This window comes from Boleophthalmus pectinirostris, unplaced genomic scaffold (genome assembly GCF_026225935.1).
Source record: "Boleophthalmus pectinirostris isolate CB_2022bp ecotype Guang Dong unplaced genomic scaffold, ASM2622593v1 HiC_scaffold_13, whole genome shotgun sequence".
Taxonomy (NCBI): Eukaryota; Metazoa; Chordata; class Actinopteri; order Gobiiformes; family Gobiidae; genus Boleophthalmus; species Boleophthalmus pectinirostris.
In genome coordinates, this window is record NW_026571036.1 from 13,618,383 (window position 1) to 13,642,340 (window position 23,958).

Here is a 23,958-nt window from a genome sequence, read left to right on the forward strand (position 1 = left end):
CTTTCGCAGTGGTCTCCCATCAAAGTACTAACCAGGCCCGGCCCTGCTTAGCTTCTGAGTTCTGACAGGATCAGGCTTTGACAACCAGATATGGCCACGAGTAAGGAGTTCCTAAAGTTCATTGGAGTGCAAAAAGGATCTGTTGGCATGGTTAGACATTAGTTTAGACATTCTTGACCAGACATAGTCCAACAGACTAGATGATGTTAAGACATGGCTCTGAATCTAAAATCATTTCGTATACCATAAGAACAAGGCTAGGTAAATACATTCACATCAGTTTGGTTCAGAGCTTTCAAGATATACAATACACTTCATTGTCCCCATAAAAAAAATCCCAAGGACTGCAGATGGAAACTAATTCGTAGCTATATCTTTTATCTCTGAGATGAATGTTTTCCGTGCACTGTCCTTTTTTTAAATAAATAAATAAAATGTGCCCTCTTCTTCCAACAATGCCAATGGGGCATTGCCTGTCAGGAGCAGAGGGGCCCATCTCCAGGTCTTGTTGCTAAGGCTTGATTAGGACAACCTTCTGGAGGATTTTACCTAATGTGCATATTTGGGTCGATTGGGGAAACTGGAGTGCCTGGTGGAAACCCAGGCACTCCAGTTGTTGGGGAGTTGAACCAGAACCTACTTGCTGTGAGGCCAGTGAATGATCCAGTGCCTATCATCCCAACATTCTCTGTCCCTTCTCTCCCCAGCTTGGTTTTGTGTCAGACCTATAGATATTATAAGAACTACTATCCACCGGTTAACCAATAACACAAGAGTCATAAGTTTAGGAAAGACACATTTTATTGGTTAAAACATTTTATCCACAAATACAGTTTGAATCTACAGTATCATGCTGTTACATTGTAACAGTGGATCACAATAAACAGAGTCTTCAGTTCAGTGGAAGAACTCTCCTCCAGACACTTCAGGTATTAGGCACTGCATCAAATAAATTAGTAACATCAACATCTCACTGTGTGCCTTATAGTACATCTCACCAGAATCTCAGTGCAAATGCCATTACAGCTGGAAGATCCATGACAGAACTACAAACACAGACGTACCCAAAATCAAAGCTAACATTACTTAAAGTTCAAATGAAAGAGAAGAAACCCACAAGTAGGACTGGATCAAAAGTTTGTCAAATCTATGGAGAATGTTTGTGAGCTGACTAAATATTAGTCTAGATGTTTAGGCAGTCCTCTACAAACGAACAGGTTTAGTGATGCAGTTAGCTGGATACAGTACTAAAACTATCTTTAAGCAGCAAAACTTACATCATCATTAAAAAGACACTGGTGAAAACAAGAAACAATAACACAGGATGACAGCACGTAAATTCCAAGTCTCTCAGGAAGTAACAGAACATCAGTAAGATTCATCCGAATAAATACGCACTTTGAGATTGCTTTTGTCCGCGCTCACATTTTACTGGTAGTGGCTTCAAGAAATAACAAAATCATATTTATAAACCAATAATATGTTCTCTCTTGGACCATGTAAGCATAAAAAGTTCCAGTTAAAGGATTTTGAGTATCATGTAAACCATGAGTATAATTCATGTAAAAATGTAACTAGATCGCTCCCATAGTAGCCGATTGTCTTTGAGATCAGATAAAAACCTTCAGATGATTGTTGGCATTCTGTATCAAAACATGGTTTAATGTAGAAGCTGTTTAGACATTGTTGAGATATGGTATAATGCCTGTCTTTAACTATAAAAGCTGAAAGAAATGAAGAATTATGCATGTCAGTATGGCACATCATCTGTGGAAAAGATGGCCTCCTAAGATTTATTAATGTTTGTCAGTCAAGTTTGTAGTTTGTTTAATGTGTCATTTTCGTATTTACATAAAGTTCTTTACACAAGAGCAATCTCTAGTGCCACTGTGGCTCAGGGGCTGTTCTGCATACATTTGTGCTTTACATTACATAGATAGGACATATCTTTTTTTATTTTTTATTTTAGGGGACGTTTTTGTCAATAATAACCAATAACCCAAAGTCATCAGTGAAAATGGTTAGTTAACATAAAGATATGAGTAGTAAAGGCATAAGTAAAGACAATGTATTAATGTAGTGTATATGGACAAAACAATATCCAGCGGTAGACGTGACTAGTCTAAGAAGTGTGTAGTCCTCCTGGTTTCCTCTGTTAGTGCCACTAAAGGTAGTTCAGACTTGTACCTTTGACAGTGTTACATACACCTCTGGAGCTCTCTTATGACTGTGTTCACACATCCAGATCGTCAGGTCGGGCCCTGCTCATGCGGCTGCTGGCGCGACTGCAGGGTCTGGGGTCTAGCAGGGAGAGGGGGTGCAGCTCGGGGCCTGGAGGGGGCATTTTCTTGTGCTCCACTGTGTCATCGGGGAAGTCAAAGGCCTGTGCATGTGAGTTGGAGATGGTGCTACCTCCACCAGTTGGCCCCAGCCGGCTCTGCTCAGTGGAGTAGTTTGCCCAGTTCTGTTCATTGGCCTGTTTGTTGTAGTTTCGGACAGAGCCTGTGCCTCGCTCACCTGTGGCCAGCTTGTATCCTGGAGGGGACAGAGGGGCACTTGGGGAGGAACAACCGTTATAGTAGGCGTACTTGGTGGTGGACAGTTCTTTTGGAGAAGTGCTCATGGTCCCACCAGGAAAAAGTGCTGGGGGCAGCTGCTGACCTTTGACACGATCCTTGATTCTTTTAAATAAAACATAGAAGAGCTCGATAACATTGAGCAGAAGAGACACCAGAGATACTACCAGCATAAAGATAATGAAGACGGTCTTCTCTGTGGGCCGGGACAGGAAACAGTCCACTCTGTGAGGACACGGGGAGCGCTCGCACGTGTACACAGCAGACAGGCTGAAGCCATAGATGTACCACTGAATCACCAAGAAACCCACCTCAAACAGAGACTTGAAGAATATGCTCACAATGTATGTCCTCAACAGGGCTCCTTTCATCTTGACTTTTCCATGCTCCTCAATGCCGTATTTCTGCTTTTTCATTTCGATTTTCTTCAGCGGGATGTCCACATCTCCTCCATCGTTCTGCACTACCTTCAGCTCCTCTTCCTTGCGGTTGAGTTTCTGCTCTTTGCGGTGCAGGTAGAAGACGTGAGCCAGGTAAAGCAGCGTTGGCGTGGAGACAAAAATGATCTGTAGCACCCAGAAGCGCACGTGGGAGATGGGGAAGGACTTGTCGTAGCACACATTCTCACAACCGGGCTGCTGCGTGTTGCACTTGAAGGCCGACTGTTCGTCCCCCCAGGCCGACTCCACAGCTGTCCCAAGCACCAGGATCCTGAAGATGAAGAGTACGGACAGCCAGACTTTGCCCCCTGCGGTGGAGTAGGCCTGCACCTTGTCCAGCAGGCGCCCGAGAGCACTCCAGTCACCCATCCTCGCACGGCTCTAGCTCCTGAAAAGAAAGAGCAGATCAAAACCAATTAGAGCTTCAGAAATTACATTATTTTACCTCAAAGATGAGTTCACAATTTTTGTCTACCTAGGCCTGGACTCAAACTGTGATACTGTTCGACTGGTTAATTTGGACCATGAAGTTGTCAGGGTTTAGTCCTGGTTTAGTTTTATGTTCTTTATTTCTTATTTGGGTGACCTTTAAATCTGATTTTGAGTAGAGATACACTGAGCCATCTTTTTCCAAATACCAATACATGGACATCTTTGAGTAAGTTAACCAATACTCAGTATTGACAGAATGTGTTCATAATGAATTATCACTTTGTTCAAGTAAGTATATAATATTATTGAATAAAATATAAAACATATTTGGTCCAATACCTGGATGAATCAAGGGTTAAGAAAATAAACAAAAGTGGGAACATTGTGAAAGATGGTTTTACATGATATGCTGAAGCCCAGTGGGTGGTCTTTAAAGACATCTGTATCTAAACCCACAATTTTTTCAAAACTAGATAGCTACTCTTGAAAAATGACAAAGGCACTTAATGACTCATCATTTGGTTTGGGCACGATGTTTTAGAATTTAAAAACCTACACTACTTTGATAACATTCACCTAGTTATTATATTAGTTACAATAGTTAGTCATGATTTCATAAATGAGCTACACCTAAAACAAATGTGAGGACATCAGTGTTCCTTGATGGATGACTACTGATGGATGGATACTGATGGTTTGCTTCAGTCATAAAGGAAATCCACTCTATAACATGAACCCAACTGCTCATAGTCAGCATTTTGTACTGCAATTTTAAGTATTTCAACAACTATAACTTCAATAACAACATAGTGATTCTGACCTAACACCAAGCCTTATTAAAGGTATGGTGACGCTGTCAAATGTAAAATGCAGCTATCTGAAGGATTAGCAGTACAGCAGAAATCAAGTTGGTCCATGTGCTCTGTCTGCATGTGAAAAGGAACTGGAATTATCCACAAATCTCAAATCTCCAAACAACAGTAAACAATTATGAAATGAGAAAGGTGCTTAGCTCGCCTTGCAGTCAGGCCAAATGTCTAAGCTACAGCAGCATGACGCACTCATTAATACCAAAACACATTATAATCTGTAATACAAGTTCAAAGTACAATTCCCCTGTAAAAAAGAAGAATTCCTATGGTTAAACATATAAATGCAGGCCAAATGAATAAAACGTTCAATGAGGTAAGAGCATTGGGTCTCTCAATAGCAAATAAAATAGATGGCACAGAAGAGTTGTCTTGAATTCATTAGATTTTGCTAGTGTGCTTTAATGGTTAAGTTAATAACGAATAAGTGGGAACCTTCCGTCTAATCCACCAAACAAAGTGCATGTGCTTTTACTTAGCCCACACGAGCCATGCGCCACACATTCTAGACATATATTCAGACAGTGGTCAAATATTGAGAGAAAAAGATTTGTATACAGTAATATAGCCACACAGACAACAGTAAGGCCCGCCACTTTCCACTTGAGCGCCTTAAGACAGAAACTTTGAAGACTCCCCAAGAGAACAATAGAGAGTCTACTTCTGCATTGTTCCAGACCAGTGCTCAGAAATGTTTTCAAAAACAGTAGAAAACATATTATAAACATAAAATATTATTCATCAAGGAAAATAGGCTGATTTAAAATGCAACAGGGAACTTGAACTCAAAGAAAAGTCATCCAAGAAGTTTCAGAAGACAAGAAAGTGACTTGGTTTTGTAAGATTGAAGACATATCCATAACAATATGAAGCAATTAAGGAAGAAATACCAAGCAAATGAAGTAAGAAAGAATAAAAAGGAAAGGAAAAGAAAAGAAAACTACACTCTAAAAAAGGTGAATTGCACAGAAACAGTGTCTGGCTGCTTAAACCCTTTAAAAATCCTGGGTCAAATAGCTCTACATTTAAGAAGTATTTAAACCTTCATGAAACAGTATTGGTTAATTCATTTAGTTTTTACTCCAAACTTATTATATATTGAATGCATTTGTTTAAAGTTCTGAAATTATTAGTTACATTTTCAGCCAGTACATTTAAATAGCCCACTCCCCAGAATAACTTTTCTCAAACTTTAGAAAAAAGTAACAAGTGAAATAAAATCCAATGAAACTTACAGAAAAGTGCTGAGACCTCGTGACTCGCTCTCCACAAACTTCTGACAAACTCAGACGTATCCACAGTTTGTCCCAAGTGAGCGCAGTTTTGAGCAAAGTTTGGCTCCCCCCAATTCCTCACAGCAGTCCCGTTAGTCACCTGACGTTTTGATGACGAGTAGAATCTATGCTCTGAAGACTTGAGAAGGGGTACGCCTATACAGGTTCACCTCAGAAATACTATTAAATACAAACATGAAGAAAACTTGTATTATTTCAGTAACTACAACTCCTATAATGTCGTTAGTACAAGACTGGCCATTAAGAATCTTTGGCTTAGTAGACAACCACTTGTTTTCTATCTTTCCATATATATATATTTTTTTTGCATACTTCTAAAGTCGACAAAGCTTAAATTACACAAAATAATCAGGTTTCAAAGTTTGTGCAGTAAATCAGGACGACGTGTTAGGGTTTCATCATGCGTGAAGTTCTCGTGGATTTGAGCAATTAAGTCCAGTGATCCAGTAGCACCACCTGTTGTTCGAGAGAAGAACTGCAGGTTACAGTTCATCCATTTTTGATATAGTTAAAGGTGCACTGCGCAACCTTTCTCATTAAAATGTGATTTCTTTGTTTAGAATGTTCACAGAAGGGGTTAGCTATTGTATTAGCTATCATATTTTTGAGCAATAGAAACATCCAAAATGAATAAATGTTATATGGATATGTTTTATCACACACTAGGGAACATTCCAGGCAAAGCAATAACATCTCCATGGGGTCAAGTAGGTAGCAAACCTTCCACTAGAAAAGTTGCACATTGCACCTTTAATACTTTCCTTCTGTCATAATATCCATTTAAACCAATGCATTAACAAGTTGGAAAATTCTTTTGCATTTCAGTCCAATTTTGACCTACGTTACATCTACTTAAACCTTAATCCTATAACTCATTAGTAAAAAGCTTGGTATTTCACAAATCAAATTTGGAATTGAAACAAATCTTTATTCAAAGGCAGTTTAACTTACATAAAATAATACTTTTAAAAGATACATTATGTACAAAAACAGGAGGAGAAAAAGAAAATACATTGATATAATTGACAAAATATTTTGTGGGGAACAATTTCTGCAACACCCTGTTGTGCTACCATAGTGAAGTGTAAAATAATCATACATTCCTACAGTGATTGTCCAGGGTTTCATCTAATCTCCCTTTACATTAGCAAGGATGGCATGGATCAGTTTCAGCCTCCAGCCAGTTTGGGTTAAGAGGAAGAAAACACAATACTATTTTTACTCAAAGTCTTTCTTTGGGCCAGGATGTGCTGGGTGACAGGCAGGGGTCAGCAGATGAGGCAAGGGCCAAGTCAAATCCAGTGGAGTGCAGCACACTTTCAGACAAACTGTACAAACATATTTTAATAAAGGCCTGGGGTAATGTCAAAGGTCACATGAAAAAGAGGAAGGTTTTTGTGTGTCACACATTCTTGGAAAAAAAAGGTTTACAAAAAGTCTATTCTATCACAATTTGAAGACAAAAGAGAAAAAAAAAACTAGAAAAACAAAACCAACATTAACAGACCTTATTAATTTTTATATAAACCCATAAAAATAAAATAATTTCTGGAACATAAATCCATAGGTTGCTACTGTATTTCAAAATCCATTGAAGATACACAACCTGCAGTAACTTTCTCTAGGTTAAACAGGTCATACCTGTTTGTTTAATTGTGACCTCAGTGCACAGTCTAAACCATGTTACTTTTTACCTCAAATGCATATTATAATCTTTAAATACATGTTGATATCACAATATTATAATTCACAATATAAGCATTAGCAATTTATGTTTTAGCCATTACATTTTTCATTGTTTCGGTATTCTCATTCAAAAACATTGTTCAGTAGTTTATATTACTACAAATCAGTAAGAAAAAACTATTAGTAATGAAAGCTCAATGCAACTAAATACTTGGATTTGAATCAGAAATAAAATAGCGGAGGATGGAGATCCAGTTTAGTAGTTACTTTGTTACCATGACAACAGTGCAGGAGCTTCCTTCAACACACCTGCTTATTGAACCTAAGCTGACAACCATAAAATCACAGAAGGTCAAGATATTCTGCCACTGAGGTGAAGTGTAGTGTTTCAAACCAACTTTTTCAATTCACCAATATATACTGCTAATGTTGACCTGCAAGCACTAGGAAGATACTGTAATAATCATCACATTTACACCTATTCTCTCACAGTCCCTCATTCGGTTCCAGGTGATAAGATTCTATAATCAGAAGGCAGAGCAGTAAAGTGCGGCTTCAGTGGGAGATGGCTTGACTGGTCCAGGATGCACTTTCTGTATCGGAAGGCTTCGAGAGGCTTTTGTTTTCTGTGTCACCATTCTCAGCTTCGGTCCTGAGGGTCATCTTCTCCAGAGCTAAAAGCCAACACACATTCAGCAAAAATCAACCACTGAACACAAGTAACAAAACAAGGGATAAGTTGTATGGTCAATAAGACTTAATATGGGGGCAGCAAATTTTTTATAATGCAGATTTTTGTTGAACTATAGCAAGTTGTATTCATTAATGGCTATGACAAGTTGAATATTTGTTATATATATTAGGATATTTCATACTAAAATATAATGTGATTGATAAGACATCTTCTGCCCCCCATATTTAAGTATGACATAACAACATTATGGGACCTGAAAACCATCAGTAGAGGTGACACCACATTTGAGATTGTGTCGTTATGAGCAGGAGGAGATAATTTGTTATTCAAAATAACAGTCCCATGTTTGGTTCAGCCCTTGTTCATGCACACTGAAACAGTGCCTCATTCTGTCCGTCCCTCATATAGTGATACTTTGCAGCTGATCTAATCAACTTTCCCTGGGGGTGTGAAGCTAACTGAAGACACTGCTCTGTCTAAGGCTATGTTACTCAAAGACTTCAATCTGACTGTTTAACACAATCTGACCAGAAAGAACCAACTTAGCTGGAACTGCAACAGATGAGCTGATTTGTGCTGTTGCAGGAAGTTCTCTGACACTTAAAATTAGTCACAAGATAGCTAAATTAGCCAACAGTTTTTCAGTTAGTTAATCCATTTTGTACTTGTAACTTTTAAAAAACAATTTTAAAGAGCCATTAAACACCCTCCTGGAGCTTTACTCCACCCCTAACCAAAAGCTGAAAAATCCTCCAGAGTGAGGGGTGCCTGGCAGTTGTGGGGTGGGCTCTGGACCGATGATTGACAGCTGACCGATAGCCATCCAACACGGAGCGGACCTGTGCACTCCAGACGTTAAAACAGAGCGGACATTTGTGCTCGGATCACACCGTTTCCCTTTTCTCCAGACATGGTGGGACATCACAGTGACTAGCAGTGAGGGGAGCTCCTCACATGCTGCCTGTAGACGCCAGTGGCTGTGCTCGTCATGTAATAACCTGCATCTGACTCATTGGCGGCTGTTAGTCGAACCCGAAAATTCAATATACTGGCCGTAGTTGATCCTAAAGAGGCCATTACAGACACGGCTTTGACCCAAAAGTCAGATTTTTAACAAATATGCACCAAAACGCCAAAAATAAGGCCAGGGATATGTATACATTTACACAGCTAGTAAGCAGAAAAACTGATTTTCATGTCAGTGGTAAGTGCTGAAAGTTCCAGTATAGAGATACATGTAGAACACCCCCAGGTGATCTAACTGCAAAGTATCAATACATAGAAATAGCTGTGTGGAAAATAAAGCTGACATATTTATTGCTTGTGAGAAAAAAATGTCTGCACAGAAATTATATACAAGGGAATAATAATAATAACTACTTAGTACGGCAATTCAAACTCATCCTATCCTTTTATTCAGTCCATGTTTCCATAACAAACTGGAGATTTGCCAACCCTTTCACAACAGTGAAACAGATAATGTAGGTGAAGTGTCCTGGCTGAGGTTCACTGGCTGTTCTCAGGTTGGCGAATGAAAACTCCACTCCACTAATCTGCAGTTGGCCCACTTACAACAGTTAGTATACTGATGTTTTATTTTAACAATTCATCGATATTTAAAATGATCATTCCCCCTAATATCATCCTATTTAAAGCATTGCTACCTGTACATAAAGAGGAGGCTGCTTACCTTGCAGAGAAGCAGCACTGTTGCCTTGCTGTGCTCTGTTGCCTTCCTCCAGTTCGTCCAGGTACAGTCTGTAGCGATGACCGTTGTCATCCTCATACTCCACGTTCTCATCATCACTGTCCACCTCTGGAGCCACATACACCACCTCGAACTCAATCTGCCCCCGCTGCAACACACAGGGCAACAAGATAACTCGACTGGTCTCATATCATGCATGTTTGGGGGGTTTAAATACCTTGGACACTTTAGCCCAACTATTTTCAGTAAAACTTTAAATGATGTATGTGTTTTTGCCCCCATCTACCTCAATGCATCTCCAGAGCCTACCTGCTCCTCAATCTTCATCCCTCACTACAAACACCACTGCTCGCCTCACCTCCTCCTGTCCAATCAGTGCCCAGTCTGCCCAATTTAAATCCCACTGCAGGTGCACGGTCGCTTCTGTTTGTCCCGTGCCCCACCTCCTCCCCCTCGGCTTTTCATTCTCTCATCATCCCCTTCACTCTCCTCTCTACCGCCTCCAGTAGCTTCATGGCATCACAATGTCTTCTGCCGGATCTAAGCACCAAAGCTAACTCATTCAATAAAACTACTTGTACTTTCTCTTTGTGTCTGTCTGAGTCTCTACAGATTGAAAAGTATTTACACCCCAATCAGTGCTCCTTTAAAATGGGGGAAGTTCCACATGTGTACAAACCTGCTGTGACAGAATGGTGACTGCTTCCTTGTGTTTGGCGTCTCGCAGGTTGATGCTGTTCACGGCCAAAATGGCGTCCCCCACATGCAGGCCTCCGCAGCGGTCTGCTGGCTGGCCCTGATGAATCTCTGAGATTAGGATAGGCACCCCATGTTCTTTACCGCCCTGGGAAACAAATCAAATAAAATCAAATGAAGAATGAAACCCGAGACATTCTTTGGAAACTTACTGTTATGGAGATGCCCAAGCCTTCATGGTCTTCCTTCATCAGGACCACCTTTCGGATAGGACCCACCCCTTGTGTTTTCTTTAACATGTCTGGATCCTGTCAAGAGTTGTGATCCGGCTCAGTTTGTGTAAGACTATTTTTTGTTATAATAGCTGATATTCGACACTCACATGACCCAGAGGAGAGGGCAAAGGTTTGTTGGGATCATTCCTCCCACGACAGGCTCGGATCACAGTCTTATGTCGGTGCAGGTGGATCTCGGCCTCCAGCTGGTTCCAGAGTTTGTCATGAGCTGGGCCTTTCATGTCCCGGCCTAATAACTGGATCTGCTGCACCCTGGACAAGACCATTATAAAACGTTAAGAGCAAGCACAGGATACAAGCTAATGAAAACCGGTTTTGACTGCATTTATTCTTAGTAGCAGTGGTGCAATATCCAAATATTATTCCAGGTATTACCATTACCTCAGTCACAATATTATCAAAGAGATTATTTTCCTATTTCCTAAGTGTAATTTCTTCATATGTACTGGACTAAAACAGGAAAAGATAATGTTGTCTCTTCATTAATTTACTACCACTAAAATACATTTCACATAGAGTTTACCAGTACTATAAAATGTAATATTGTAAGAGTTTAGTTGGATGGATTTATTTGGAATATTAGATTAATGATTGTTACATCCCTAGTTAGTGAGTCAGTAAATAAGTAGTTCATGATAATACCTGCCAGCCAGTTCCTTGTCGAGATACTTGGCTGCGAGTCTTGCTCCGTAAACTTCAGCCTGCAGCACGGCGATGTGCCTCCGCAGCGCCTCATTCTCCTTCTTAAACAACCTCATCTCAGCCTCCAACTTTGCCTCCATCACGCGCTCCTTCTTCCGGGACTCAGTCTGCTGCACCTGAAAAAAACATACCAATTCATGTTAAGGATGAGTCATAAATCCTGATTCTACATTATCTGGTGTCTAAAATGCTAGATGTTACTGTAGGAATAATTCAACAGATAAAATCAACTATAAAATATAGGTGCATCAACTTTTATGGAGGGCGGTCTGCCACCTGCTTGTCTTTGTGGAGATGTTTATGGTTTATGGCCTTCAGTTATCTTGCTTTTATTTGACCGTGAGTGCTTCTATTGTTTAAAAATACCTTGAGAAACACATTATTACTGACAGCAGGGTTGTCTCTCTACAGAACTGACTTGTAAATTGCCTGGCTGTGTCAAGTGCTTGTCTTCATGAAGACATAAATGTACTTTGGAATTTCAGGCAATGCCATAACATTCCCATTAGTGTGAAAAAATAGTCTCAGATATGGAATTAATCCATAATGTAGTTGGCCTTGGCCTTTAATATGCTCATTGGATTATTTGATTGGTTATCAGTTTAATCATATCTCTCTTTCTGAAAGCCCTTGGATCAACAGTTGAAACAGAGAATGAACTGAACACAATCTGTTTACATTTTTGACAGTATTTATGCTAGATAAAACAGGAATATCTCATCTTGGCTCTGCAGACCAGTTGTAAAAGCAACTTTTTGTGTCTAGAAAGCGCTACATAATAGTTAATTTTTAATTAATTATTGTCTTAACTAATAATTGTTAAAAAGAAGCATAGCCCCAAACACTTGTGTCCTCACCAGTGTGTCTTTGAGAGTCTCTGGCTCCTCTGGCTCCCCCTGTTTGTTGTGCAATTGTAACTGGAGGGAGTGGAGCTGCAGGAGCTGGTCATGCACTTCTCGTTCCAGCGCCTCTTTCTCAGCTTTGGCCTCGGTCAGCTCTGAGCGCAGGTCCACCAACTGGGCCTGGAGGGAAAGGAAAGAGGAGCAGAAACCATCACTTACCATCGCTTACATCATCTTTAACTACTTAGTGCTTTCAACCAAACCACAAGTGCACAACCAGAGATAAAAGAGTAGATGTTACTGGTTAAACTTCCTTTTCAATGTGCCTTGGTGCTTCACTGAGCTGAGAAAAACAGCTTTAACTACTTAGCACCATGGTCTTGGAATGATTTAGAAAAACCTATTAACTTTGAATGTGTAGTGTCACTTTTTTATAAGTTGAAAAAAAAAAGTTAAAAGTGTGATGACTGAGAAATGTCTTTCATGAGAGATGCCACTGTAATTTTTTTTTGTGACTTTTAGTATTATTTGTGGGCTGCTACCTTGGCCAGGTATCTCTTATTACAGACATTCTCCTGTCTTAGACTCGTGATTAATAATAAAATAAATAATACAAGTAATTAAATGATAAATAAATAAATGATTTTAGCAGTCACAGAGCAAAACTGGCACAACCTGTACAGGAAGGAGTACAATACTAATACACATTGTGGACAGCATGTCCTAAATGAGAACACGTATTAATGCAATGCAAGTCAATATTTACTTAGACTTAATAACTATTTCTTTTGAAACAGACATCTGTATGTTTTGGGCCAGTGGAGTTAGGATCTTACCTCCAGTTTATGGTTGAGCTGGAAAACCGTCTGAGTTTTGTGGCAGAGTTGCGCGAAGCAGGAGCTGAGGGTGGTCATCTTCTGCCGGCCCTCGTACGTGATGTCCACCTGGTCCGGGTCGATCTCTCCCAGCAGCAGGTCCACATCCACGAAAGCTTTGTCGAACTCTTTCTCCAAAACCTCCAGCCAGCGGAAAATGCTCAGGCCCGAGCCGTGGCCCACCGGGGAGGAACCTGTCGAGGAGGCGGACATGGCTACAGTCTAACAGCGCACCGGGAGCAACTTTCCAACCGTATTCCTTTCACAGCTTGTCCCTAAATATGAAGATTTTCTGAACCGAAAGTGGACCGAGAGATCAGGTTTTACTACAAGCCCATTGTACAGTAAGATCGAAGTGCTGCGAACAGTCTAACTGCACCCGGAAGTCCCAAATCTGTCAGCAGCAGCAAACCAGGAAAGCCACAGCAGTCCTCAGCGCCCTCTGTCGGTATGGTTATGAAATGAATGAACCTCTGCCTGCGGGGGGCGCTTTTGAACAAAAAATAATAATAAAAAAATCTTAAATATACATTCAAGATTCAGTTTTTTCCTTGCATTTATTTACTCCCTTTTTATTCATTTTTATTTCCCCTTTTCCCTGTATTTATTTATTTAGTTTATCTATTACTTTATCTGTATTATTATTATTATTATTATTATTATTATTATTATTATTATTATTATTATTAGTAGTAGTAGTAGTAGTAGTAGTAGTATTAGTAGTAGTAATATTTTATTATATTTTTATTAATAATATTTTTATTATTAATTTATTTATTTACAATTATTTACAATGGGGGAGGATAATGGGACGGGGGTTTGACAGGGGGGTGATCACAATGTTTTTTATTTTTTCTGCAATACTTGCTTTATGTGCTACAAAAAGTTAAAAAAAAACAACAAAACAAAACAAAACAATATTTATTATATATATATATATATATATATATATATATATATATATATATATATATATATAATATTCAATGGATTAAACTGATGATGAAGTCAGTGTAAAATGTTGCTTTGTCCCATCTCTGTAAGAAAATTATATTATTTTACCTTTTTTTTGTTTGTTTTTTGAATATTGTTTTCACTATTATACTGATATTTAATTTTTCTCTTCTTAACTTTAATTTGGACTAAATCTGACATTACTGTTAATACTGCAGCATGAGGACACCTGCTGTGAGGTCTATGTACTGGAAAGACAGAGGTGATCAGCGTCAGTGTGGTCTCTGGAGGCACATCCCTGTTGCTTAGAAATGGTGTAGAGGCTGAGATTAAAGGTAGCTTCAAAGCTCTGGGCATGCTCCTTCCCCGCACTGACTGCATAATGAGTCCCCAAAGAGAGCAGCAACTCCCTATCACCGATGACAGCCCTGTCTCCTCGCTCTCCTGACCTTTATCAAGTCAAACTGGTTTTCCACATTTGTTTTTAAAGCAGAAATGTTGTCCACAGAGTAAGAAAAAGTGTCCCGGAGGTGCTCCCCATGACTCACTGGACCCCAACGACTACATATGTGCGAAAAGTGTGACGAAGCAACTGTGATGGAAAGTGCTCCCTTGTGTACAATTTACACGCATTTAACAGATGCTATGATGTAGAACTCATTAGAAAGATCATGACATCCTGGAAACACGAGCAACAGATCAAACAGGTATCTTCAGTTCTACTAGTTTGACAATGGAATAAAACGGAACTTCCATCAGTAAAAAAGTTAACATTTACCAACTTGATGAAAGGGAGTACTAGTTGAGTTAGTGAATTATTTTCACTATGAGCCTGAACTCGTAAGAAAAAACTTGCTTCAATGAATTTAGAACCTGCTTATCAATGTATTCACAAGTTAACCTATAATAAATCATATGTAACAGCATATGGGAGAGACCAATCACACAGACAGATTACCAATGTAAGAAATGTCTATCTTTATTACATTCAACAGTACAGTACACCAAAATTGCACATTTTCACCAGATATAGCAGCATTCTGACTGGCAATTCAAATAGGCACATCCATAACAATAAAATAAACTACACAAGTTCAAACTAAGTCATGGCCACTTTAGGAGCTTATTTTTATGCCTTTTTTCAAGACTCTGGCACTGTTGTTATGATGCTTGCTTACAGAAGAAGGGCCTATATCTATCAGGAACTAAAAGTACTGAAAACATCTATTGAGAAATTTGAGGTTGTATTCACATTTTGGTAACAGCCTACTCTATAATATATACAGTACATGACAAACCTTTCCTTGTGAAAAAGATCAGATTTAACTTCTCCACAGCCAAACTATCATTTTAGATTTCAAGTATTGTGGGTCATTTCCACAAGTACCGCAGTAATCAACATGTCTCAAAAATGTCTTCAAATACACTGTACAGTAGGCAATGTAATATTTAGATTTAAAGATTTTCACGTACAAAATAGGTAGATTATTAAATGCATACTTTGTATACATTTTCATAAATAGTTTCTTCTATGTTGAAATGACAAACAGTTGACATGTAGGCATGTCAAAATCTACGAATATAAAAAATGTTCTTCGTTCTTATCTGTACTTCTAATTCAGCGCCTTTTGGTCTTTGATGAGAAAAAACCTTCAATAACAAAATCACAAAGGCAGTTTTCCATATGTGCGTTAACAGTAGTAGGAGTCATATCAGTTAGTTAAACCACTGTGCGGTGCTCCCCGCACACATACACAGCACTGGGCTGGATGCGGCGCTTGGTATTTCCAGGAAGCTGAGGAAGAAACTTGACGTACTTGGGCATCAGATCGAGGCAGGCGTCACGAAACTTTTTAATCCTCCAGTAGTAGATGAGTGGGTTCAGGGCTGACTTGAGGTAGCACAGCCACAGCAGCCATGTACTGATCTGAAAGTAAGAGTCCTTGAAGTAGAATCCGTGGCTGAAGGTGGACATGAGGCTGTAGGCAGTGAAAGGCCCCCAGCACACGGTGGACACGGAGAAGAGGATAAGAATGGTGGCAAAGGCACGTGTCTTGAAGCTCATGTCGATGTTAATCTGAAAAGGCCTCTGCAGGCTGAGCAGCCCCAGTTTACTGGCCTGACTGAGGCACATGCTGTCACTGCGGCTGTGGATGCGGATGGCGTTGTGCCGGATAGTGTTCAGAATCCCCAGAAAGGTGTACACCATGACTGTGAATGGCACAAAGAAGAAGACTAGCATGAGGATGAGGACGTAGGCGTGGTACCCAGGCTCTGCACTGTAGCCAAACACACACTGAGGAGCTCTGGGGGGGCTTTGTAGTAGTGGGGAGCCCACAGCCAGAGGGAAAGAGAAAATAAAAGACAGTCCCCAGGTGAGAGCTATGAGCACTTTAGCTCTGTGAGGACTCAGCTTATCCTGCTTCTGCACGATGATCAGGAATCGGTCTATGCTTATTATAAGCAGAATAGCAATGCCCTCCATGAGAAAGAACCAGAAGAGCATGGCAGAAACTCGACAGAAAATGTCCCCAAATATCCAGCTGGTGGTTATCACTGTGACCAGGGCAAAGGGCATGTTGAGTATGGCCAGCATCATGTCGGCAAAGGCCAAGCTGGCCAGCAGGATGTTAATGGCCGAGCGCATGGCTGAGCGCTGATACACCATCAGACACACAACCACGTTCCCCAACAGCGCCACCAACAGAATAATCACCATGACTGCACAGAAGAAAATCTGCAGAGGCAGCCCCAAGCCCTGGAGGCTTGAAGGGGGCCCTGTGGGGGACACTGATGTTAAAGTCCAAACTCGGCTAGTATTGGCCATGGAGACGCTATCCATGGGCACATCAGAGAGGTTTAACATGGCTCTGACCAGGCAGCACACACTGTGGTTCCTGGGGCCCTCCTGTGGGGGCCCAACAGCAGTGGAGTGAAGCATGACTGCCCCGAATCAACAGGCATCCTCTCAGCACAGGACCAAGCTAACACATGACTGTGAAGGCCACTGGTTCAGAAGAGCAGCTCCATGTCCAGATTCCGGGCCTGAAACACAAACGCAATAAACTGCTGAATAATATTAACATTTTGCAATTACATCATGACATTGATTGCTTTTTCTCTGGATAACCTTTGGCAGGTTACTGGCAGAACAAGGGTAATGAGTACATTACTATGCAGCATTCATTTGCTGAACCCCCAATAACAATTTTATTTCCTCCTCTATTACCAGTAACATAAGTCTCCATCTGGCACAAATGCATCTATAAAACCTTATCACTCCTGTGTAAACACGGCCTGGATCACTGAGTGGCCAGTGGTACATTAATGCGTGTGCTAAAATAATGATAACAAAAACACATTTCAGACTGAATCAGTCCTGATAGTTTGAAATATGTGGGCGGTAAATTCAGGTAAACATTATTACAGCAAATTATGTGTAATGGAGACATGCAGATAACCCGTGCATACCACACATTTAACTCTTTAGTGCTATTTTCACTGGAGAAATTAAACAAAAATAAATAAATAAATGAATAAATAAATTTAATAAAGCACATTTTAAAAGATAGAAACTAATTAAAACACATAAGATTATAAATGATCAAAGTGTATTCAAGTGTGTTGATTAAATTTAAGTCAGTTGAAAAACTTGGTTTGTTAAGCTATACAATCTGACAATTTAACAGTACTTTTCAACATCCTCTTATTCCACTTAAAAGAAGAAAACATTCAAATATCACCTAACACCTCATATTCTCTTACTGCCCTGCAAAACAGCAGTCATTAGGTTGTAGCACACACACTCCTTTGACTACTTTTGAAGAACATTTGCTGAAACCCATCTCTCATATCCATTTGAGGATTTTAACCTTGGACACTTTTGCAAAATGTGGCTGCAAACATTTAGGCCTTTTTAACAATATTTTTAAGAAGAAAGGTAGGCCTAAATTTGAACACAGAATTCATTTGGCCTTCGATATATTTGAGTTCGGATTTGTCAATGTTAATAGTTTGGTCTTCATTAAAACATGTGTGACAGGCCTACAGTGTGCACAGAAAACTAAATCGTCATATGGCCTACGGTAGCCTACAATCAATGAGTATTTCGGGCTCAATCCCACTGTCTGAGGAGCATCTGCAAGATCCCAACAGCTGGAACGCATATGAGGAACTAGCATCCGCAACACGTTTGGTTACATAAACATATTTTAGATAGCGTCTGGTGATAAGATCCATGGACCATGATGATCGTGCTACTTACATGTTTTTGCCATGTTGTTGATATCCGACAGCAGCTGTGTGGTTTTACACCAAACGATACATCGGTTCGTTTCACAGCTCGCCTTTCTTTTTCGCAGAAGCGCAGACAGAAATAATGGGTTTTACGCAGTACGGAGAGAGTATCTTGACTTCGCCTCTGTATCCATGGATTTTTCCGATGCCGCAGACAGAGGTGTTCCCACCTACACACATGGAGACCGAGGGACAGCCGCATTTAAACGGCTTCTTTGTCCACAACGAAGCTCCGGAGAAGAAGACATCATGCACAAATGTTTAGAGAAGGCGCATCCTCCTCCGCTTTCTCCCTGGTTACTGCTTCAGGAACATCTGCGTGCGACAACACGAGAGGACTTCCACCGTTTGATCTCTGAATGAACCTGGAACCAAAAATCACAACAAAAACTACCGAAAGGAAGTGCACACAACATGACTTCCGATGAGCTCTTTCAGAATAAACTAATCTGGACAATTTTTGGGAACGATTACTCTGCCCTTTTCTCATTTGATTTCTACACTTCGATACTGTTCAGGAACCTTATTGTACTGTATGGTTCTTAAAATAGATAATCTAAAAAAATAATAATGAAAAAATAAAATCCACTGTTTTTTAACCTACTCCAATTATGGGCATCTCTTAATGCATGCATGTATTATGTACATACATATTGGATTGGTATTCATTGCATTACTGTGCATTTTCATGAAGAACAAATTAAAAATGGAAATGGAAAATCAGAGCCACCAAATCGATCCCACAAAGATCTGCCAGTGAAGAATATAATGTGCTTCCATTTCATGATTTTGTAGTGTCATTCAGCATGCACAACCCAGTTATAACCAAATGCTGCAACAGCAGCAGATGATTAAAAGATGTACAATTTTAACAATAACTTGAATAAAATAAATAATTAACAAATGTGCTTCTGCTCGCAGCCTAACCATGGGTTACTAGGACCATATGTCTTCAATTACTTAGTGGTTCTCAAATTATTTACAGCAAGTACCCAAATCCTTTCAGAGAAACACCATCCATGACTTTACCAGGTCTCTAAAACTGGCCTAAAATAAGACCAACCAGTCAAAAGAATCAGACAACTCCCCCCAGTACCTTAAAGAACTCCTCACTCCCCAGACCCCCTCACGCACCCTCCGCTCTGCAGCCACCAACACTCTCCAAACCCCCAGAACCAAACTTTGCACCATGGGAGATCGGGCCTTCTCCTCTGCTGCTCCAAGGCTTTGGAATGCTCTCCCCGACCACCTGAGAGCCCCACAATCTATTTCTGTTTTTAAACAAAATCTTAAAACATACCTTTTTACTAAAGCCTTTTGTTAATTGTATTTTATTCTTGTTTTATCTTATAAATTCCTGCACTGGTTTTAGCTTGATCCACTGTTTCTGATGCACCTTTTTACTCATTGTTTTTACCTGTAGCACTTTGAGATTATTTTATGTAAAGTGCAATATAAATAAAATGTATTATTATTATTATTATTATTATTATTAATAATAATAATAATAGATAAGTAGTAAAGGATTAAAGGAAGACAATAAACAAGTGCACAGGGCACCACAATCCACCAGAGGCAGCCCATGCATGCACTACAGCTTCAGAAACAGCAACTGGTGGATTAAATTGCATCTTGGACACACAAACTTTCTGTAAAGGTATTATAAGAGTTGATATGGACCACAGAAGAAGAAGGAGAAGGTTAGCTGGACAGTTTTAGTGATTATCTGTGTGCAAAGTTGTTATTGTAAGCCAGATCATAGAGTTACTGGATCATTTAAATTTTAGTGTCATTTGTAGAGTTATGTAAAGTGTAAGTACGTATTTTAAACAATATTAGTATTAGAGCCCGACCGATATATCGGTTGGTCGATATTATCGGCCGATATGGGCAACTTTAGGTATATCGGCTATCGGCCGATATGCTTGCTGATAGGGGCCGATATTTCACGTGGGCATGTTATACCTCGTTATAAAGCTTAGACTCTCTACATTCTGTTCATTTAATCCAATTTACAGACAGATAAATGTCCTAATATGTGGCTCCACATCAGTATTTATCTACGGAATCATTTGTCAGCGTGTGTGTCTGTACTGTCCCTGAACACACCACAGAGTCGCGTCACTCACGTGTGTTTGTTTACACCTGCAGACACAGATCCAAACACTGAGATTATATTCTTTTTACGGACAATCGGTTTGAGTCTGGATTAAAAGGACATTTATTAGTGCAGATTTGTGATGTGAGGAGGAGCCTGTGTGAGCGGTGAGTGTTGGAAATATGTCGACTCTGAAGCTAGTTTTTGTCATTTGTTATGGCTTAACTGCTGTAGCTCCCGCACATAAACAGGCTGTTTTCTATTGGTCTGTTCTAAAGTGACTATATTGGCCGTATATTTGTTACTGGACCTGCACTGATATGTAAATGAGCTGTGAATAGAGGTGTGAATTATGACATTTGCGCATATAATTAATTACCGCGGCGCGCACGTATTTACGGTTAAAGGCTAATAGCGCTACTTTCTTTACTAGTTATGGGTCCGTCGCGGCCGAAATGACTCTTAGAACCGGCTCTTTGAAGGGAACGACGGGAGCCTGATCCTTATTGGGAGCCGTGTTTTCTCTTTCTCTCACTTTTTTTTCTCTTCACGCCGCGTGCAGATTCGTGGTTTGACAGCGGCAGCGGCTCAAAACGAAACTTTGAGAAATTTGCGTGTACGTAGGATTAAAAAAAATAAAAATAAAAAAACGAGCATATTTGACTGTAGTTTAGCATAAAATAAATAAGTCCCGGTTAAGTCATTTTTCAGTCCTGGTTTAGACCTGGTTCAGTCCTGATTCAGTCCTGCTTTAGACGTGCTTTAGTCCTGCTTGCAACAAAACAATCTGAAGAGCCACTTGGGAGCCAAAAGAACCAGCAGCTTTTAGTGAGCCGAGCCAAAAGAGCCGGTTCTCTAAAAAGAACTGGAATACCCATCACTAGTGTCTAGAATGTGATGCAAAAATGCCATTAAGTCAACCTACTGTCTGTAAATATGATGTAAAGAGGCAGAATAACAATAAATGTTGCCTAAATAAACCCAATTTAAAATCCACCAGAGCCAAACCTAAGTTTTTTAAACAATTCAACATTTACAGTGAATTTTTACATCACTAAATATATCGGTGATTATATCGCCTATTGGCAGCTCCAACTTCCATTATATTGGTTTCATATCGGCCACAGCAAAATCCATATCGGTCGGGCTCTAATTAGTATTTTAGTTTAGTTAGTTTTTGTAATTAGCCCATTTACCACCACATCACATCCACAGTGCATGCGACAGGGCAGTTAAGAAGGGCGCCTTTGACCCTTACTTCAAATCGTTCAAATTATGCTATGGTCTATAAAGTCATACAGATAAACCAAAGGATAACTAAACCAAAGGACCTATATAAAATATCCATTGTATTTATTTCTTCATTTAATTTATTAAGAGTTCATAAATATAAAGCTAGTAAACACTACAGTGGTATCCAGTGCTATGAATCGGTGATGCGTTTAGTCTGTGCATTGGTGGGAGGAATGATCTGGACTCTGAAGGGACAGAAGAAGTTCAGTAGAGCCTTGCAGTCCCTCAGCTCCAGACTGTAATGCTGGGCAATCTTCTCTGCGGTCCATGTTTGGGGCTGCTGCTGGTGACTGCTTAGGGCCTTCAGAGCCTCAGCCAGGGTCAGTTTGCCTTTGGGGACGTCCGTGAGCTCCATCAGACCCAGCTGCTCCAAGGGGACACTGTACTGCAGGGGGCGTCGCTCTGACTCTGCTGCCTCCTCTGCCTCCTCTCTGGATGACTGTAATAAAATGGAGATGAAGATCTGTTTGTGTCATCAACATACCCATGCAATGCAAATCACAAACCAGCACGTTTTTCTTACCGTTCCTGTGCCAACATGCAGTCAAAGTCTTAATAAGTCAGATATACCTCTTGAAATTTGAGTCTTTCACATTCTATAATTTAATGATATTGTAATTTCAAGCACAGCAGGGTCTATGTACGCACTCTGAGGACCTCAGCGACCCGCCTCCTGCTGGTGCCCAGAGTCAAGACTAAACACGGAGAGTCAGAGTTTCAGATTCATGGAGCTAAAACCTGGAACAGTCTTTCTGAAGATGTGAGGCTGGTCTCTATTTTGACTCTGTTTAAATCCAGGCTCAAAACAGTTCTGTTTAGATGTGCATATTAGTGAAAGGTTTTTATTCTGAACTCTTCTCTCTCATTTAATGTCTCCCTCTTGTTTTAATTTTATTATGATTATTTATGTTTTGGTTTGTTTGTTTGTATTGTGATTTTAATGTATTTATTATTCTGTAAAGCACTTTGAATTACTTAGTGTACAAATTGTGTTATACAATTACAAAATACAAACTTGCCTTGACTATGTAACTCTATTTTAGACTATTGTACTGAACGCCATATCAGTAAATATCTGATCAGTAATTATGATTAGTAACTACTACAAGAGTTCTGCATGCAATGAAATAATAACATAACAACAACATTATGGGATACAGTGTGGTAGGGGTCAGTGAGTGTCCCAGTCTGACCTGCGGAAGTTCTGCGGGGTCAGTGGACTCCACATACAGAGAGCGCAGATGATCCAGCAGAGGGGCATTCTTCTCATTTAAACCTCCAGTAGCTGCAAGACGATAAAAACAACAACAAATGCCATTTTAACTTGGAGTTATAATCTCAGGTCATAGAAAATAAGGCGTCTGTGACCATAGGCTCTACGGCTGTGACTCTGCTCCTCACCTTCAGAGGATCCCGGGACGGAGGCAGCGGTGTCCGGGTGTCTGGGCGCAGCTCGCGGCTTGTCACGGGAGATCTCTCGGTGGACTCGGTTCTCCAAGTTAAAGTTTCGGAACATGCGAGCCACACGGGCGCCCATCGTTGACTGTCCTCCACATCCAAACAGCAAAACAGCACCGCACGCCGCTTACGCAAAACGACGGGAAGCGAAGAGGCTCACTGCTAATTTCCGCTTTCAGACACTTACAGCGCCACCTACTGCCCTGGAGGCTCATTGCGTGGCCAATGGGTGTGTTAAAAATTCATTAAAAACATATGGCCTTAATAATGTTTGGCACTATAGTACAATTTCAATTTTAATTGGTTGGATTTGTACAGGGTTACATCCCAGGCCCAATGAACTAATCACATATTTCAAGACTAAGTAAACATATGAGTAGGCAATGTTCTTTACATGATTCTAGATCTAATGACCTACAGCCATCGACCGTATAAAGAAGAGTTCATGCCAGTACCTCAGCTAAAAGTTCATTCATTCCTATTCAGTGTCATGCTTAAAAATCTGTAGAATCAAATCCGTAGTATTAAAAATGAAAAACACCCACTCAAGAGAAATGGTTTACAATGTTTAAATGTGTCCAGCAGATGGCAGCATTTCCTGTTCTTTTCTTTCTATAAGAACTATATTATGCTTCCATGATGAGCAGAGCCTTCTGAAGCTACAGAGTATGAACACCAAAATTTCATTAGACCTTATACTAAAGATGTTGACAATATGTATTTTCACAGCACGTTCCTCCCATTTGAT

The 23,958-nt window shown here is 40.1% G+C and overlaps 4 protein-coding genes across 4 annotated transcripts; all 4 read right to left on the reverse strand.

Moving 5' to 3' along the window:
- Positions 1–783: 783 nt before the first annotated feature.
- Positions 784–5,676, reverse strand: gja1b (gap junction protein alpha 1b). The gene is made up of 2 exons (XM_020925511.2): positions 5,553–5,676; positions 784–3,404 (listed from the first exon to the last, which is right to left on the reverse strand). Exon 2 carries the CDS (start codon positions 3,383–3,385, stop codon positions 2,234–2,236), a length of 1,152 nt encoding a protein of 383 aa, XP_020781170.1. The 5' UTR covers positions 3,386–3,404; positions 5,553–5,676; the 3' UTR covers positions 784–2,233.
- An 843-nt stretch (positions 5,677–6,519) lies between these two features.
- Positions 6,520–13,521, reverse strand: gopc (golgi-associated PDZ and coiled-coil motif containing). The gene is made up of 8 exons (XM_020935119.2): positions 13,073–13,521; positions 12,252–12,416; positions 11,335–11,510; positions 10,779–10,944; positions 10,609–10,704; positions 10,380–10,544; positions 9,683–9,848; positions 6,520–7,972 (listed from the first exon to the last, which is right to left on the reverse strand). The coding sequence occupies exons 1-8, from the start codon at positions 13,322–13,324 to the stop codon at positions 7,854–7,856; spliced, it is 1,305 nt and encodes a 434-aa protein (XP_020790778.1). The 5' UTR covers positions 13,325–13,521; the 3' UTR covers positions 6,520–7,853.
- A 1,498-nt stretch (positions 13,522–15,019) lies between these two features.
- gpr63 (G protein-coupled receptor 63) lies at positions 15,020–19,412 on the reverse strand. Its single transcript, XM_020920832.2, has 2 exons — positions 18,330–19,412; positions 15,020–17,110 (listed from the first exon to the last, which is right to left on the reverse strand). Exon 2 carries the CDS (start codon positions 17,004–17,006, stop codon positions 15,786–15,788), a length of 1,221 nt encoding a protein of 406 aa, XP_020776491.1. The 5' UTR covers positions 17,007–17,110; positions 18,330–19,412; the 3' UTR covers positions 15,020–15,785.
- Positions 19,413–21,791: 2,379 nt separating this feature from the next.
- ndufaf4 (NADH:ubiquinone oxidoreductase complex assembly factor 4) lies at positions 21,792–23,382 on the reverse strand. Its single transcript, XM_020919679.2, has 3 exons — positions 23,154–23,382; positions 22,946–23,037; positions 21,792–22,191 (listed from the first exon to the last, which is right to left on the reverse strand). Exons 1-3 carry the CDS (start codon positions 23,287–23,289, stop codon positions 21,883–21,885), a joined length of 537 nt encoding a protein of 178 aa, XP_020775338.1. The 5' UTR covers positions 23,290–23,382; the 3' UTR covers positions 21,792–21,882.
- Between the last annotated feature and the right edge of the window lie 576 nt (positions 23,383–23,958).